This window comes from Ambystoma mexicanum, chromosome 6p (genome assembly GCF_040938575.1).
Source record: "Ambystoma mexicanum isolate Mex_15411 chromosome 6p, UKY_AmexF1_1, whole genome shotgun sequence".
NCBI classification, from domain to species: domain Eukaryota; kingdom Metazoa; phylum Chordata; class Amphibia; order Caudata; family Ambystomatidae; genus Ambystoma; species Ambystoma mexicanum.
In genome coordinates this window covers 220,452,508-220,472,164 of record NC_090935.1, presented here as the reverse complement: position 1 = coordinate 220,472,164, position 19,657 = coordinate 220,452,508, and the positions used below count along the sequence as shown (strand labels likewise).

The 19,657-nt window shown below is 47.5% G+C and overlaps 1 protein-coding gene across 1 annotated transcript in view; it reads left to right on the top strand.

Annotated features, from left to right (window-relative positions):
• EPG5 (ectopic P-granules 5 autophagy tethering factor) overlaps positions 1 to 19,657 on the top strand; it is a 2,517,217-nt gene that overhangs the window by 1,993,625 nt on the left and 503,935 nt on the right. The window contains exon 34 of the mRNA XM_069626898.1: positions 6,299 to 6,374. Coding sequence (XP_069482999.1) covers positions 6,299 to 6,374 — 76 coding nt within the window. The remainder of the gene's footprint in view (positions 1 to 6,298; positions 6,375 to 19,657) is intronic.

Here is a 19,657-nt window from a genome sequence, read left to right as displayed (position 1 = left end):
AAAAAAAGATCATTATTGCATAGATTTTTAGGATACATTGGATGAAACAAAACACAAGTTTGGTGGACATCTTTAACGAAGCTGACTGAGGTTGGTCATTTTGCCAGTTTGTTAAAATTGGTCAAATAACCAAGTTTTTTGAAGCCATGGAAGGATTCCTCATTTTTAATGTTTAATGGGAGGGAGTTCCAATGTTTGGGGGCCATAACTTGGAAGCTGCTACCCCCTGCTCTAGTACTTCTTTGATCAAGGAACCACAAGGACCAAATTATTGTTAGATCCGAGCGTTCTGATGGATTCTTTTTTGTTTATGGCATTATTTATGTAGATGGGGGCTTTTTTGGTGATGCATTTGTGGGCACCACATAATGTTTTAAAGATGATTCTGGCCTTGATGGGTAGCCAGTGGGTCTCCCTCCTGATACTGGAGATATGGTCGGATTTTTTTAAACCTAGGGCTGCCCGTAATGCTTCGTTTTGCATTAATTGTAATTTACTTAGATTCGTGTTGGATGTCCCTAGTAATAGAGCATTACAATAATCCAACTTTGACAGTATCAGGGCCCTAGCTAAAGTAATGCAATTTGTGGGTGTGAGCAACTGGCGGCTTAGAGCAATTCATTTTGATTTATATGATGTGGATGACGAGAGTGTACTTATGTGTTTAGCCATAGTAAGATTGGCGTCTAGGTACACTCCTAAAGTTTTTACTTGTTTAAGTACTGGAATCATCGGGCCATCGATGTTAATTAAAAAATAGTCTGAATGGAGGGCAACTATTTTGGTTTGGAATCCCATGATGAGAATCTCTGTCTTCTCATCGTTAAGGCAAAGGCTGTTCAAGGCCATCCAGTTTTGGATTATAGCATACATTTTGTTGATGGTCAATGTGTCCTGGTCATAGTTCCTTGAGATTGGTATGAGGATCTGAGTATCATCTGCGAAGTTGGTGTAGATGACACCCATGTCATCTAATGACGAGAACAGAAGCTTTGTGTATGCATTATAAAGTGTCAGTGAGAGGCATGATCCTTGGGGTACCCCGATGGGGACTGGTATGGGATCAGCGGCTTCTTTACCGATGGAGACTCTGGACGTGCATTCGACTAGGAAGGATTGCACCCAAAGGGTGGCAAATCTAAATCATTAGCTAAGGTGGTACATGGTTTGTCATGATCCACAAGGTCGAATGCTGCAGAAAGGTCTAACAGCAATAGAATGTAGAGTTTCCCTGAGTCCCTAATAGTTTCCTTCTGGATTTTCAGGTCAAGGAGTGCCGTTTCCGTGCTGTGGTTGGGCCTAAATCCAGATTGTCTGGTTCCATAGAGCTGGTTTTGTTCGTGGTGGGCATGGATTTGTGAATATGCTATTTTATCAATGATCTTAAGCAAGAACGGGACCGTGGTTATTGGTCGGTAGTTCGTGGGTACAGTAGGGACAAGATTTTTTTGGTAAACTTTTGAATTTTTTTTAGAAGTGGGGTGACCCAAGCTTCTTTGATGCTGGCCGGAACCATGTTAGTGTTAAAAGTTATGTCCAAAGGTTCACCATCTGGGTATACTCCCCTACCAAAACAGCTTTTCGCTGCTACAACTGCTCTTTTGGTCAATGTCGACTGATAAGAGGTTACAACAGCTTGACAACATTGCAGCTTCAAAACTTTTATCAACTTGTCAGGGAAAACCAAGATTCAAGGGATTGCCCTTCACCCGCAGAGTCCTCATCTGATAGATCTCCTCATCCAGCTCTGCTGCTTGGAAAATTCCTCGACAAGGGGCATAGTGGACCTCGACTTGCGCGTCGACCCGTCTTGCTCGGTGCTTGATCGTAGACTCTGGACGTGACGTCAGCTGTCGTATATATACCACTTCACTATGCCCCATACCTCGGTTCCTTTTTTCTGCATGCTTGACATGCTGCGCGTAAGGAACATAGTCTTGGTAATATTGAGTCCTTGGCTCTTTTTAGACACATTTTTCGTCCGATTTTGTTTTTTTTTTCTCAACCGCAAGATGTCTGCTCCTCGGATTTTGTGTTTTAAACGCTGCACCGAATACAACGCTTAAGATGTCGGTGACTTACCTGCACAACGTCTGTGTGTAGTGCCTTGGCACGGGTCACAACGCGGAAAGGTGCACGTCGTGTGGTAAGATAAATACAAAGCCTGTGCGTGAGCAGGCAGCCAAGCTCCGATGGGCCGACCACCATCAAAATCACCTGCTTGGTTGCCCGTTGGAGGTTGATAGGGGTCATAACAAAGGACAATAGTGCCCGATAGCCTTGCACCCCGCCTTAGCATGTCTAATTCTGGCATGTTTTGGGTCTCAATCTGAATGTACTTCTAAAGCAGTCTTACCCAGCCGCATCTGACCTCATTCCCCATTCCTGCAGCTATTGTAGCTAAAAAGATGCCTGGGAAGATCAGAAAGCAAGAATGCCAATCAAACGAGCGGAGCAAGGAAAAAAGTGAATATTGTTTGGCCTCCTTTCGTTAGGAGCTCATTATACCACATTCCAGCATACGATTACTGATTGTTTTAAGAATGCTGTGCAGAGTTAGCAAGGATTGAAGCATGCAAGATCGGAATAAAGACCAAACTGCACTGCATGCCTTACACTTGCAACAAATCCACCTGAAAAATACAGCACCATTTCGATTTGTATATCCATATGCTTCGAATCCTGGAGGCAATTCGAACCCCCATTTTTTAGATAGGCTTGAATTTGATTTGAGACGCTTTCCCCATCCCTACGAATAGCAGATCATTTTCACTACTGTTTGACTCTAATGATTATTGGATGTGTTATAATCGACTCAAATGAATGTTTGGAAAACCGACATGTGTCTAGGTAATAACTGGGGCCCTGTATTTTGGCCTACTTGAATGAGAAACTGGCTGTTCAGTGTTACTGTGGTAAAATAAAATCTCACCGCAAAATTTATTCTGAATTGTTGCTTGTTCCCCAAATATCTGCAGTGCTTTAGATTGGGTTATTTCTTTTGCTCCATCTGGGCGTAACTTGTATATTTTTTTTACATTGTCTGATGATTGGTAGCAGCTTTTCATTATCATCATTAATTTGATTGGGATATCACAGGGCTTCCGTACAAAGACTACAGATAGATGCAAACTTCACCTACGCTTCTTTTGAAACTTTCACAGATTCATCATTTATCTCCAGCCAACCAATCACTTGACTGGTTGCCAGTGCATTTATCACAAAGGTTCTTGTTTAGCACCTGCAGTGTGTGTGTGTGTGTGTGTGTGTGCGTGCGTGTGCGTGCGTGCGCGTGCGCTTGTTTGGGCTTTCCATAAGGGGAGGTTGCTCATTTTTATTAGTTTAGGCTATTAGGTGGCTCTTAAGCACCATCTATAAGCCGACACAATTTCATTGGACTACAGATAGGAGGGATGTGAAATGTGAGGAGGGACAGACAGATTGTGGGTGTTTGGTTATTTACCCACCCATTGTCGCCCCATGGCCATGCTAATCCATATGGCCATTCCCACCCTCTACCTACCCCTCCACAGCCTACACACATCTTTCATGGATCTCTTTGAGCTTGCTCTTTCAAAAAATGTAGCCTGACAGTGTTTTTTCTAAGCAGTCTCCTGAGAGGCAATGACTTAATTCTAACTGTAAATGGCTACTGGTGTAATACGTGTCGTACCCAAGTGCCACTTCAACCGCTCGATCTAAAACTTCAATGCATTAAAATCCTGTTTTAAAAAAGCGACGACAAAGTCGACAGTTGTGGCGTGGGGTATTTGATTAGCATTTGCCAGGCACTGACAACATATGCCCACGGGATCGGTCCATTTTCAAGCTGCTGCGATCTTATGGCCAGGTAGCACATTATATGAGTGCGTAACAAATGCCTATCCCATGCCTTCACAAAAGCCCAAACTGTTGGCTTTGCCAATGCTTGTTTGATCAGTTGTGTAAACTCTCACGTGTGTTCCTAGTAGGGCTCTACCGAATAGCAGATTTAGTATCGGCCGAATTCCGAATAGTTTGACAACTATTCGGCCGAAGCCGAATATGAAGCAGAATAGTTGCTTTATTTAATAAATCATGTTCTAAACTTCAAAAAACACACTTATTAAATAAATAAATAAAGCATCATTTTAAATGCATTCATACTTTTATTTCTCTTCATTGTAATTAATGTAGCATCTTAATTTAAAGCATAAAAGCCAGAAATGAAGCAGATTTAACCAAAATGAAGGGACCAAATGTACAGAAGATTGTTGCATATTCTGTGCCGGTTAAAGTAGGAGACGTCACAAATGCAAAAGGACTGCCTTTGTGAATCAGATGCATTGCATTCTCTATCCAGTTGCAAAGTCGATGCGGTCGAGTTTAGAAACTTCTTTGCAGCTCATGTCGAAACTCCACCTCACAACTATTCACCCCACCCAAACAAATGCTGCTCACTTTTCACTTATCTTAGCCACTCCTTCAAGCCAATACACAAACATATGCAAGTTAACATTCCTGATAAAGTATCAGATAATGTTAAACTCAGGACTTAAGTCCTTAAAAAAGAATAGAGGGACTATGTCGTACGCAATGGGAAGTGACATGACAGGAACTGAAAGTATCTATACACATTTCTTTCAGTTTGTCTTTTTCAACTGAAAAAAAGTCCACATTGCATATAAACATTCGCCAAAACAAAAGATGTTCCTGTATTGTTGCAGGCTAAGTATAAAAGACGAGCACCTTTTATGTCTAAGAATCTGTAACAAAACATGCCCTAAAGAGCACATTACAATATAAGATATTTTTCAGTTGTGTGATAGCAATTTGTCTGGTCTAATTCTATTCAGTTTTGCAAACTGATGTATATATTTACCTTTCTGAGTTCATGTTGCATTGTATTCAGATGAGAATGTCAAATTATTTGGCAAGAGCCGAATAGCAAGAAACTATTCGGCTGGAGACGAATAGCTTTTTTTCAACCGGAATTCGGCCGAATACTTACTCGAAGCCGAAGTTCGGTACACCCCTAGTTCCTAGTGGCCTACCTTCATCATACGAATGCCTTTCAGGTGGCAGTGTGCCTATGCAATGCCAGTGAGCTAGAAACAAAAGAAATTAATGTTCATTGAGCAACATCTTAAAACACTGTGGGCCTCATTACGACCCTGGCGGAAATCGCGGTGCTAAATGCACCGCGGAGCACGGCGGAAAGCTGCCGATAGCGCCATGGAGGTTGGCGGATTTTCCGCCCCATGCCGACCTTGGCGGGGCGGTAAATCCCCATTCCCCATTTTACCCTTCCCCATTCCCATTTTTGCCCCATAGGGTATAATGGGAGTGGGGAAGGCGTTAATTGCGCCACCGTAAAATACGGTGGCGTAATTAACAACAAGGTCCCGTAGCGCCATGGATTTCTCCGCCCGGAAAAACCAGGCGGAAAACGTTCCATGGCGCTACGGGAACTCGTAGTAGGGCGGACGGGTCCGCCGCGAATAACGCTGGCGTAAACCCACTCCGCCAGGGTCGTAATGAGGCCCTGTGTACGGCAATTCCACACTTCAGAGCAGTGATGCATCAGAAAATATCTGACTAAATGTATGTTTACCCCAGTTATTTGTATGTGTATATTAATTGGAAATTGAACGATTGATACCCTAGCTTATTTGACTTGCACCTGACTGACCTGTATATGGATGCATCATAGATCCTTCATAATAACCATGCATAGACATTCAGGCACTATAAGATGGCCAGTTTTCTGTCAACATACAAGACTTTAACCTGCATTTGTGTATGTATGGGAACGTAGCTGGAAAACAATGGCTGCTTTACATAAGGGGACCCACCCAGTGGGTTAGAAATAAGAGTGTGGGGGTTAGCGGATGCTTTTATGGAAGTAGAAGATGCCTACTAGTAGGATGGCGAAAGCTGGTTATAGATAAATGTGTAACACAATCAATATACTAGTACTTAATATTTGACATTTCCCTACGGGGTATCTCCGCCAGAGAGGTCTCGCCTATCAACATCCAAAGAGAATATTAACTATTGATGCAAAGCGACCTGCAGCTGGAAAGATGAATCGGTGCATGGCCCATTCTGTCCATTTAAGTACTTTGCAGGGGGTTACCCCTTTTTCCAAATAAGGATAACGTTTAAGGAAAATGTTACACACAGATCCATAATGGTGAATAGCATGGTTCTCCAGAGTGCATTGGAATTTATCCTAAAATAACTATGTATAACATGTTATCTGTATAACGGCACTGCATTTCATTTCAGTAAGTGTTATTTCTATGTCTTTGTACAGAATTAAAGGCTACACATTCGATTATCACTGAGCTCTTTAAACCATGGATATTCGTTGTGGATACTGATGATAAAAGGTAACCTTTAATATCAATGTGTAATGACATCTGGACAAAGCCATTGTTTATTTATTGATGTGCTGAATGCAGCTTCTCTTTTTAAGCTCTAGGTTATCAGTATGGTTAAATGCCATGCTATTCCCAAAAAGCCACTTTAGAAAGACGTACTTCCAAACACTTAAACATTAATAAAATCAATTATTTATGGACCATTTGATCAAATGCCAAGAGTTGCCCCTAAAATATTTAATACCAATGAATGTATTCCTTGTGCAGATTCTTCATCTTAGAAATCGCTTCGGGCACAGTCTGGCTATAGAGAAACTTAAACAACTTGAAAGATTCCCATACACAGGTTTGGATTTGCATTTGGATCAATAGACGGTCCCAAATATCAGGCGAAATATTAGATTGTTTTGGCAGCTTTTTTCTGTAATTTAAAGAAACTCAAGTTGGCAGATGCCAGTTTCTAATGTAATTCCTCCTCCTACAGGTTCCTCATGATAGATATTATTCTCCTCTCAAGTGCTAGCTCTGCTTTTTGTGGGGGTGTACCAGCAACAGAAGGCCCCCACAGTAGATACTAGAACATGCAGTGCTAATTGCTAGATTGGCAGACTTGGGTCTGGGCTGAGGCCTCTTACAATGGAACTTCTGGGACACCAATCTGTGAAGTGGAAGTGGCCATAAAACCTTCAATCAAACTGGGAAACCCCCTTCTGCAGCATGGGGTCTGGCATGGATTCACATGCTCATGAATATTCCCCGTCGTCAGGCTGGGAATCCTCGGTAAAGAAAAAACCAGTATCAGTTTCGTTTCTGATCTGTCTTTCGTAGTAATAACCAATCACTGGTCTCTGCGTCATACTGACCACAGCCAATGACTGCCCTCTACCTAAGCACCGCCTCTGGCAGCCATCTTCAGATTTTTACCGCACGTTCATGTGTTGGGATCCTCGTGCTATTGCTCTCGAGCGTTAGTGCTATTTTTTTCACGTTTTTTCTCAAAAACTTCGTTTTTTCGGTCTAAAGAGCCTCAAGCTCCACCGATTCTCCATCCGATCAACGGGGACCCGTGTCGGATTCGTCTGCGCCCCTCAAGGGTGAAGATTTCGTCGAGCTACGCTTTTGGAGGACTCCAGAAGTTTCTCAGGCCCGGTCATGGCCCAGGAGAAGGGGAGCTCGACGCCCGGAAAGCTGTTCAGGGTCTGCCCTGGATGCCAGCTGCAGAACGTCTTCAAGGAGGACGAACACTCTTTTTGTCTTTACTGCCTACATGAGGACAAGACACACGTGGAGAAGGACTGTGCGTTTTGCGGCAACATGTCGGAGCGGACCATGAAGGACCGCCATCAACGTCTCGCCAACTGGCTGGAAGGGAAGAGCCCGTCCGGCGAGAAGAAGAGGAAGAAAGCCGAGCGGTCTTCTAAGACCTTTGAGGACGCCCCGGCGACGGGGGTCCAACATAAGGCCAAGCACCGCGAGTCCGCTGGCACCGGGAGCGCCGAACGGTCGGGCTCTACGGGCGCCAGGCAGGGCGCACCCTCCCCGGCACCATCAACCACGAGCCAACGCTCTGGGTCGGGTAAGAGGAATGCCGAGCACCCGGCGAAGCTCCTGGAGAGGCCCTGGTCGAGCTCGAAGGCGGAGGGGGAGCGAGGCAGTGTCCCCCCCCCTCAAGGATAAGGCGGTGAGCGCACCTAAGGTGGTGAAGGCCTTAATCCATCCGGCCAAGCCCTCTATCGAAACTGTTGCGGCGGCCCTGGCTCAGCCTGTGGAGGCTACACCAGTGGTGGCGACCTCGGGGCTCAGAGTCTCCCTGCCACCTCGGAGGGAGTCCTCTTTTGTGCCCATCGATAGGACCCCCGTGAAATCCCCCGTGGGGAAGAAAAAGGGGGGGGCAGGGCGTCGTCGTAGATTCGGCCTCAACCTCGGAGGAGGAGCTGGTCGAAGTCTTAAGCCACGGCCTCGGCGTGGAAGAAGACCGGCCCGTCGGGATGGATCCCGACGCAGGTGACGACGACATCGTCGAGGGTACCGACGGGGCCCCTGATCGCCCGTCGGATTCCCCTCTGCCAGCGCCGCGAGACAACTCGGCGGCCATTTTGTTGGCTATAAAGTCCTTATGCTCAGAGATAAGGACGAGACTGCCGTTGCCGACGGAACCTCTCCCGTCGGGGGACCCAGAACCGGGACCTTCTGGTGTTCCCCCTACCAAGAAAAGAAGGATCCACCCTCCACCTCCTTTTCAGCCGTCGCGCCCCTTCCAGCCCTCCTCCCCGTCCACCCGAGGGGATGATACAGGGACTGACACGGCAGCGACGGGTACGGACGACGAGATATACGACGAGGATGTACCGTCGTCGCCTCCCACCAGGGCTTCTCCGCCCGACGAGATTGGATCGTTCCACTCCATGATCACCAGGGCATCTGAGCTTTTCCAACTCTGCCCTGAGGAGAAGAAGAAGGAAGGTTTCCTTTATCAGCGGCGCGAGGCCAAGAGGAAGACGGTCCTCTCAGTGCCTCTATTGGACGACATTTGGGATGAGGGCCTCACCCTCCTCAAGAACCCTTCCACGACGCCAGCTAGAAGAGACCGGTACGAGAAGAAGTACCGGGTCCCGGACACGGCCCCCCTGTGCCTCCGGGCGCAGCCTACCCCGGACTCCGTCGTCTCCGCGGCGGCCAGGAAAAAAGCGGGGTGGGTGCGGCCTCCACATCGACTTCCCCACCGGACGGCGAGGGAAAGAAATTGGACGCTATGGGACGACGACGATTAAAGCGGCCAACGCCTTGGCTATCGTGGCCCGCTACGACAGGGAGCTCTGGTACAAACTGGCTCCCCTGCTGGACTTCTTGCCGGACGACAAGAGGGCAGAGGCCCTGGAGATCCTGCAGGAAGGTGAGGTGGCTTCGGACCACGCCATTACCGTTGCGACGGACATCGCCGACACTGGGTTCCGCCAGTTGGGCAACGGCGTTTGCCTTAGGCGGTGTGGATGGCTCAAGGCTACGGACTTCCGTCAAGACGTTCAGACCAGAGTCCTGGACATGCCCTTCGATGGGAACAACCTGTTTGGGAAAACAGTGGACGATTCCCTTCAGGCCATTAAAGCGGACACCGAGACGGCCCGGGCCCTTGGAGTTCTGCAACAACGACGGACGCCCTTTCGGAGCAGCGGAGGCAAGGGCGCCTCCAAAAGTTCCGGCGGCGGTTTTTCCACCTACCGTCAAGCGGCCCGCTCGTCGGCTCAGGAGGCCTACAGAGGACGAGGCAAGTCTGGCGGACCCCGCCGTCGTCGCCAAGGAGGTCAAGGCGGCAAAGCCTCGTCGAAGCAGGATTGAACCGGCCGTGGGGTCGGGCCCCCACCGAAGCACCCCGGTGGGAGGCCGGCTGGCGAGCTTCGTCAGTGTGTGGGAGTCCATCTCCACCGACCGTTGGGTGCTGGACGCCTTGGCCCGGGGCCACGCGCTCGAGTTTCAAAGAAGGTGTCCGCGCGTCCCCCCCGTGGCCAGGAAAGAACTTCACGTCCCTCAACTTCTCCTGGAGGTAAAGGCAATGCTCAGGAAGGGCGCCATCGAACTTGTCCCAAAGAGGCTTCGGGGCTCCGGAGTTTACTCGAGATACTTCCTCGTGAAGAAGAAGACGGGGGGATGGCGCCCCATCCTGGACCTGCGACGTCTGAACAAGTTCATCAAGGCGCAAAAGTTCCGGATGGTCACCCTCCAGCACGTCCTGGGTCAGCTGGAGGAAGGAGACTTCCTGTCGTCGTTGGATTTGGAGGATGCCTACTTCCATATTCCCATCCTAAAGGGGCACCGAAAATTCCTCAGGTTTGTGGTCCAAGGGCGTCACTACCAGTTCAAAGCCCTCCCCTTCGGACTACGGTCGGCACCCAGGGTATTCACCAAGTGCCTTGCACCGGTGGCGGCGCAGCTGCGCCGCGAGGGGATCCACGTCTACCCCTACCTGGACGACTGGCTCATCCGAGCCAAGACGAGGGAGCTCGCCGTGGATCACACGGCAAGGACCGTCCAACTTCTCACGGACCTGGGATTCTCCGTGAACTACGCCAAGTCCCACCTGGTACCCGCGCAAAACGCACTGTTTCTGGGAGCGAAGCTCGACACAGTGTCCCTTCTGGCCTCCCCGTCGGAGGAAAGGACCAGGTCCATCCTGGGCAAGGTACAGCGGATGTTGGTTTCCGACGCGGCCAAGGTGCGGTCCATCAAGTCCCTCCTCGGAATGATGTCTTCTTGCATCTACCTCATTCCCATGTGCAGGCTCCGGATGCGCCCGTTGCAGGAGTTCCTGGACGCGCGCTGGATCCAAACGACGGACGGCTTCGAGGAGAGGATCACACTCGACGAGAGTTTCCACCGTGCGGTCCGGTGGTGGGGCATTCGCGCGCATCTGACGGCGGGCATGGACTTCCAGACCCCAGACCACCAGGAGACAGTGACCACGGATGCCTCCCTGGAAGGGTGGGGAGCGCACACCGAAAATCTGCACGCGAGAGGCCTTTGGCTCCCGACGGAGAAGTCCCTCCATATCAACGTCCTGGAGCTCCGTGCAGTGTTCTGGGCCCTCAGGTCCTCCCTTCCGTCCCTCAAGGGCAAGGTGGTGAGGATCTTCACCGACAACACCACCACCATGTTTTACATCAGGAAACAGGGCTGAACCAGGTCCCCAGCACTGTCCAAGTAGGCGCAGGACCTGTGGCATTGGGCCGTCGCCCAAAGGATGTTTCTGGTGCCGTTTCATCTGGCAGGGATAAAAAACACCATCGCCGACTCACTCAGCAGGGAGCTGCGCTCGTGCCACGAGTGGGAACTATGGCAGGATCTAGTGGATCGCCTCTTCCGACGGTGGGGCACACCCCAGATCGACCTGTTCGCGACGGCGACAAACTCCAAGTGCCGGAGGTTCGCCAGCAGGTTTCCCCAGGCGAGGAGCATGGGCGATGCTTTCTCGTTCCCCTGGGAGGGCCTGTTCCTCTACGCGTTCCCTCCTTTGCCACTGCTAATCCGGCTCGTCAACCAGCTCAAGAGGTCACGGTGCAGGATGATCCTCGTCGCACCTGCGTGGCCGAGGCAGATATGGTTCCCGGACCTTCTGGACTTGTCAGCGTCCCCGCCAATCAAGCTGCCGGTGGACGCGGATCTACTCTCCAGGGAAGGAGGCGCCATCCTCCACCACGACCCGAAATCGCTGAACTTGCAGGCCTGGCTCCTGCAGCGCTAGAGTTTGGAGGATACGACATACCGGCCGACTGCAGAGAGGTTCTTGCAAAGGCCAGGGCGTCCTCGACTCTTAAATGCTACGGACACAAATGGAAGAGGTTCTCTGTCTGGTGCCACGCACAGAAGATTAACCCTCTACGGATTACGGCTCCCCAGGTACTGCCGTACCTGCTGACGCTGGCCAAAGCTGGACTGGCACACGCGTCCATCAAGATTCATCTTGCTGCGATCTCCCGATACACCAGAACCACGGGCCGGACGTCCTTGTGCTCTCATCGTCTGGTGAAAGAGTTCATGAAGGGGCTGTTCAGATCGTTCCCGCCGGTGAAGCCTCCGGCCCCGGCGTGGGAGCTCAACGTGGTGCTGACCAAGCTCATGGGACCTCCGTTCGAGCCTCTGCACTCAGCCCCGTTGAAGTTTCTGTCGTGGAAAACAGCGTTTCTTGTGGTCATCACCTCCGCACGACGGGTGGGAGAGATTCAGGCCCTTTCCTGCAAGGCCCCGTACTTGACTTTTCACGACACGAGGGTAGTGCTCAGGACGCACCCCTCCTTCATGCCCAAGGTACCGTCGGACTTCCATCTCAACGAACCCTTGGTGTTGCCTGTGTTCTTCCCGTCGCCTTCGTCGCCGGCTGAGAGGACTTTGCACTCGCTGGATGTGGCTAGAGCGCTGAAGTTCTACGTGGACCGCACGAAGTGTTTTCGGAAGACGTCACAACTCTTTGTGAACTTTGGACCTGTCAATCAGGGGAAGGCTCTCTCGAAGGCTTCCATTTCCAGATGGCTCTCCGGCTGTATCATGTACTGTCATCGGTTGGCAAACCGACCGCTGCCTGGCCGTCCGAGAGCCCATTCCACCAGAGCGATCGCAGCTACCACGGCGTTCCTTGCTGGTGTGCCCCTGCTGGACATATGCAGGGCTGCTACGTGGAGGTCCACGCACACCTTCACGAAATTCTACTGCGTCGATCGGGATTCCAGGGAGGAGTCCAGGGTCGGCCAAGCAGTGCTGCGCAACCTGTTCGCCTGAGGTGAGCCTGGTGAGGAGGTAAGATGCTTAATGTTGAGTTTGATGTAATGCTTAATGTTGAGCCTTTGCCACCTCACGTGGTTGTGCATGTGTGTACTGCTATGTATTCTTTATTCATGAGCATGTGAATCCATGCCAGACCCCATGCTGGAGAAGGACCAAGTTACTTACCTGTAACTGTTGTTCTCCAGCATGGGTCTGGCATGGATTCACATGCGAACCCTCCCGCCTACCCCTCTGCGGCTCTTCACTTGGTCATACTGCCACTTCACGTGCTTCCAAATCTGAAGATGGCTGCCAGAGGCAGTGCTTAGGTAGAGGGCAGTCATTGGCTGTGGTCAGTATGACGCAGAGACCAGTGATTGGTTATTACTACGAAAGACAGATCAGAAACGAAACTGATACTGGTTTTTTCTTTACCGAGGATTCCCAGCCTGACGACGGGGAATATTCATGAGCATGTGAATCCATGCCAGACCCATGCTGGAGAACAACAGTTACAGGTAAGTAACTTGTTCCATCCCCACAATGGGCTAAAGTGACAGTTGGTGGTAGCTGAAGAGAAAGAAATGGTCCATCGAAGGACAAAGGCCAGCCCATTTGTTTCAAAAGACTATTTTATTAAGAAACTTTGAAGACGGTTATTTTTGCAACAGAAATTTGCAGTAATATAAAAAGTTAACAGTTTCAATGTAATTTTGTGGGTTTTAATTTAAGATGTTGCAGACTTCATTGCCACCTTGGGAACAAAAATGGCAGAGAATTGGGTATTCCATGGAAAGTGTACATGATGCCAATGTAAAATTCAACACTGATATGCCTAATGACAATCCATACACCGGTATAAAGTTATAGAATTTTAGGCCGAATATTTCAAACAAAAAATGAACAAACATTATTAGAAGGGTGAAACAGTGTCTTACAGACTGCAGAGTTGGCCTGGTATGTGCTGTATACAATGTGTAACCTGCTTATGTAATTTGTTAAGATGCCACAATTGTATAAATGTGCCATTTGTGTCAAAAATTGCTTTTAGCTAAAGTAACTGTGGGAGTTTCTGGACATTGTAAAACTTACATCATAAATCTGACATCACGCTCTTGAAACCCAACCAGCTGATAGGAAGGCGGTAACTATCACCGCTGACAATTCCAGTTGTTTAGAGGTGTGCTTAGCTAAGCCTGCCCTACCATATAATTCTATGATGTTGCCATGCTCTATAAAAAGGGTGGCTGACAGAACTCTAGATATGCGCTTTCCTGAATTTCCTGCACCTGCGTTCCTGATCTTCTACATTCATCCTGCCAGATTCCACTGCCAAGTCAAAGCATAGCTGATCCAGATTCCACTGAAAGGCCAAAGCATAGCTGATTCCACTGCAAGGCCAAAGTTTTGCTGATCCTATTCCCAGCAAGGCCTTAATCAAGAAAATCCAGAAATCTCACTACCCAAAGGGAAAAGCTCTGGTATTCTTTTGGGAAGCATCCTGAGACCAGCCTGGATTTTTTCCCACTAACAGCATGCCTGCTTCAACCCTGCCATCCAGCTGTTCTTGTGATCCAGAGACCAGACAGGCCCAGCTGTTGTTCTGCTAGGAGAGTCCGCCGCTACCTGGTGAACCGAGCTCTGGAGTCCAGAACCTGGTGACTGTTCCTAATCCCAAATTTAAGAGCGGACTGTGAGTATCCCACATCCCATGACACATAGTCTACCCCATCTTGACTTTTGTCTTTGTTCCACTCTCTAAGCAACCCTATCCATACCCTGATAACTTGTCTAGACTGTTCTAATTCTCTGTGCACCCTGTTCTTGTTTTCTAGTGTTAGCACCATTCTTTCATCCATCTCATCTGGTAACTCCTTAGTAAAATTTGGAATAATTGAAATTAATTCCCACATAAATTTTAACACGGCGGGAAAAGGTTGACTTTGTGAATCAATCTTTGAACATAGCGTGGCTTTCTTTAACAATATAGTCTAAATAATTGAGTTTAAGTAAAATTTGCCCTTCAATTTTAAAACCGATTTTCTCCTTTTAACTGCTCTATTTTTTTTAAAACAAACCTCATTCTACCTTCCAAATCTCTCTCAATTCTTCACCTGTAGCCCTCCTTTCACCTCTGTATTGTCCCTGGGCTATTCATCTATCCCCCTGCTCAAAACCCCATTCCAATTCAGTGTTTTTCACCCGTTTTTTTAAAAAAGCGTTTCTACATTTAAAGCAGAAAAAGTGTAAATGCAACGTTTCCACGTGTGAATTCGGCTGCACTTTGTTTTCAATTGCAACCTGCTTTGTGAACTGTATGCTGTTGTGATATTTTACCTTATAGTTGCTAGTGATATAACATCCCTAAGACTGTGATAAAACATATGTATATAATTATTTAAACACACATATAATTAATTATTTGTCAAAATCCAAGTGTCATTTTAGGCCTTTGCAAAGGGTTTTGCCTCTATGCACTCAGAATTCGATTATTGGTGGGTTGAGGGAACATTGCAGGGGGAAACCTTAACTTGGATGCTATCTATCCTAATTCAAAAAGTGCTCCTATTCAATTGTGCTTTGGATATGTTCTACTAGAAGATTAACCAAGTGCATTGCTTCCATTTCCATTGTCATTATCACCCCATTGGTGATTGCTGGCCAATATTAAAATTTGTGTGATTTGTGTGAATTTGAAAATAAATAAATATTGTATTTTCACCAACCGGCCTAGTTCATGGTCCGTTGTGACCCAGGGTATTTGTAAAAGGGGTGTGAAACTGGTCGGGTACCGGCTCATTTTGAATTCATTGAAATGAAAGAAAAATCATTCCTGTTGAGCGCCACATCCCAGGATAAGACCAAGTATTCTGGTCCGGTGTGTGATGCCCGATTAGAACCCTTAACAGTGTGGTCTTGGCACTGCTGAATTTGGAACATTTCATTACCACTGAGTCTGTCCTGCAGTGGCGGTCCTGGCTGCAGACCTCTGGGTCCACCGCAATGCTCAAACAAATTTGCTGAACATTCCTTTCAATGGGAACAACCAGTTTTGCGCAAAGGCCAATTAATCGCTGCAGAAGTTGCAAGGCTGCAGCTAAGTCCACCCAGGTTGCCATTTAGCAGCCTTCTGCCTCCGCTCAGAAGCATCCATTCTGACCCGTCACCTATTTTGCACACAGTGGTAGTGGTCTGGCCCTCTCCGGCAAGAGAGTGGCTGAGGTGCATAGAGAGGAGGTTTTGCCACCTTCTCCAGAAAGGTCCCCAGTGCCAAAGCACTATGAATTTGACTTTTTCCATTTCACTCCAGTGGGAGTTCGTCAAGGAATGGGACCACAACACATCCAACGCTGAAGTCTTGCCGATTTTTACTCAGTGATGCTACTTCCCTTTTCTTCAAAGACCACCTTGCTTCGGCCCATCACTGCCTGCAGACACTCACATATGGATGTGGTCTCTCAGCTTCTGAGGAAAGACACCATAGAGTTGGTGCCCATTTGGAGTGAAGGAAGAACTGTTACTCCCTTTCTGGTTCCGAAAAAGACTGACCCTTGGTCCCATCATAGATCTGAGGCTCTTTAAATTACCTTGGCCACGTCACCTTCCTCAGATCTCCTTGGCCCTAAACCTGCAGGGCTCAATGTATCTGGACCTCTAAAATGCCTATGTCCATGATGCATGCCAATCACAGGAGGTACCAGAAGTTTGTTGTGGAAACACCCAATACCAGTTCTACTGTTTGATAATTTCACATTGCCCAGGGTGTTAAACTGTTAGATTTCTGTTTTCCCCTACTTGGACTGTTGTCTCATTTGCGCTCACACCCGGGACATGTTGTCTGCACATTGGTACCATACATGATAATGATTTGTCATTTATATAGCGATCTCGCCAAAGTTCTGTACATAGAACATATTTGCATACATTTATCATTCCAACCGAAGTTGGTAGTCATGCAGCTTAAGCACAGTTTAGGCTTCTCCCAGAACTTGAACAAGTCTCTGGTTTCGCTGCTCGGTCCCGCTAGTTCATCAGAGCGGGCATGGACACCCGACTAGACGGGGCTTTGCCTTTTGAATATTGGGTAGCAAACAACCTTCAGATGGCTCATGTCTTCCAGTTCCAGGGGCTGATTCTGGCCTCCACCTTTCTACTTCTCCTGGTCCTCATGTCTACAGTCTAGTAGTGCTGGAAGCCCGGTTATGTATGAGGACGCTTCAGTGGCTACTTCAAAGTCACTAGTCTTAGTTCCAGGGCTACATGTCAGAGAGATTGTAGGTCTCGGATCCTATGTCTTAGGATCTTCTGTGGTGGTCTTGTGCGACAACGTGCTGAGGTGGGAGTTGCTTCAGTAACCTTGGGCCCAAATCAGTGGTCAAGGATGCCTCCTTGAAGGGCTGAGAAACTCACTTGCTAGATTTTATATGGTCAGTGGCATCGGGTATCCAGTGGAAAAACATTAGTTTGCTGGAGCTTAGTGTTCTTTGACTGGCCGTAATTGTCTTACTCCAGTCTGTGTGAGGCAAGTGTGTGCTGGCCATGACAGATAATTCAGTGACCATGCACTACCTCAACATGCAGGTTTGTGTGGGGTTGTAGCCTCTCTGCAGGGAAGCAACACGACTGGTTTCGGGCTTGTGAGAACGTTGTGTCTCTGACTGCAACCCATCTTTCCACGACAGGAACAGTGGAGACTCAACCATAATGGGTGATGAGGTGCACTCGCCCATTATGGAGGAGCCAAGCCAGTCAAGTGTAAACACTGAGGGCTCCCTCAGCTGCATTTTTCACCTGAGGGTAGCGCTCCTAGGCTGGCTTAAACTGTTTAGTCCCTGGTGGCCTAGGAAACGAACCACCGGCTGTGGTGGGTTGGCGTCGGTGCTCGGGAGCTTTGCACAGCTTCCCTTGCAGCTGCAGAGTTGCCGCCATGTCAGGACCCTTCCCACTGGGTTTCTGTCTTTGGCAGCAGCCCACTGACAGCATTGGATGCTAGAGGGTTGCTTTTACTTATTCGGGTCCCGTCCTTGGATGTTATGTTATATGGAGGTTTAATAAAGTGCAACAATCACCAAAAGAGGAATCTCTATGCTGTAGAAATGATGAACAGAGGAGCTAACGTAGTGCAAATGGGATGTACTCATTGAGGTTAAAAGGGAAAGGTTTTTGTTTTTTCAAAAGACCCAGAGGCTAGACACTGTGCGAAGAGTAGAAGGAAGAGTATTCCAAATTCGAATTACCTGGACAATGAAAGAGCGGCTACCTGATCTTTTTTTACCTGTAAATAGGGGGGAGTCTGCTTTCTGTCCAATCTCGACGGTCGTGAAGAAATATGTGAGCTCAGTTTTAGAAACAAAGGATTAGAAGTGGGAGATTGACAACATTTGAAAACCAAGCACATACTTTTAGAAATCCAATTTTTCAGAGGAAACCAGTGTAATGAGCAAAGAGCTGGAGTAATATGTTCATATTTCCTGATTTTCATTTTGCTGCAATGTTGAGATTTCATAGTTTGGGGGACCTAAATAAGTATTGTTATTAGAATCCAAATTGAAAGAAACTAAGGAGTTCATTGCTAGAACCTGGTGTGGTAATAAGTGAGGAAGGAGATTTTTTATTTTCTTTATCTTGAGGTAACAAGACCTTGTGACCACTGCAACTTGAGTATTCATTGTTCATATATCATCCAGACTAATCCCTAAATTCTAGAGCTAGACATATAGGGTGAGGCATTGTGCAAATGTCCTAGGCCAACCTGACAGTAGCCAAGTGTTGAGATTGTCATTTACTTTAAAAATGTAACATTTGTCTGGATTTATTTTTAGAAAGTTTTAGTCCATCCAGACCTTGACAGCAGCAAAACACTCTGATTTTTATCAGAGAGATTCTCATGTCCTTCTTTCAGGTCCACAAGGATCTGGATGTCATCAGCATAATTATCAAAGGTTTCTCCGGAATGCTGCCGAACATCGATCAGTGGGAAAATATATATAAATTAAAAAGGAGGGATAACAAGGCAGAGCCCTGATGAACGCCACAAGAATGAACCTAAGTGGATTTGTTGAGTGTGTTCTTCCAAGTAGGATCTGACCACCCAGTTCAACACAGTGCCTTGAGTTCCCAGATTATGCCGTCTTTCAAGCAGAATTTAATAGTCATCAGTGTCCAAAGCGGCTGACAAATCCAGTAATATTATAACACCAAGTCAATGTTTATCTACCGTGCCTCTTAAATGGTCCAGTACTGAGACAGTAATGAGTTTAGTACTACGCATTGGCCTAAAACAAAACTAGACATTATCTGAAAGGTTTACATTGTTCACAAAGTTTTGGAGCTGGGAAACTACAGCAATTGTGTAAATAAAAAAGGCAATTGGGAAATTGGGCGATAGTTCCAGGTGGCATGCTGCGAACCATATTTGGCCCTGTAGTGTTGCTCTCTCATTGGTGCTGTTTGTCTTGACTCGGATCATGTATGTTGACTCTAGAAAAATGTTAGTCTGGTGTGCGTCGTTTTCATGTTGTATGGTGTCAAAGAAGTACTGCATAACAGCATGCTGGTACAAGGGGGAGATGGGACCCTCCATTGCCACTGGCTTCCTCAGCGGAATGGCTGGCTCTGCAGTTCACCATGGTATGCCTTCTACCCCCAGCTGATAGGGGTTCTCATTTCCTCTTTTGTCACAGCACGTCCCAGGAGAAGAGGGATCTAAATTCTTAATTGTATGGGGACTATAATGCACTCTATGGGTACATTTAAAATGTAGCAGCCTATATTTGTAATACACCATATTTATTTGGGTTGTTTACAAATATATTGCCAGTCACTATCCTCAATTGTTTGACTGAAATCAGAAATGAATACATTGTTGTTATGGTCATGTAATCCTAATCTCTGTTCCCCTACCATTTAATAAAGAAGCAAAACCGCTTTTCTTTGTGATCTGTCTGTAGTAACATATGCTGAAAAGGCTCCCTAAGGGGACAGATCCCAGAATTCATTTAGTTCACAATGAACTGTGGCTCAGAGCCTCAATGCCTCTG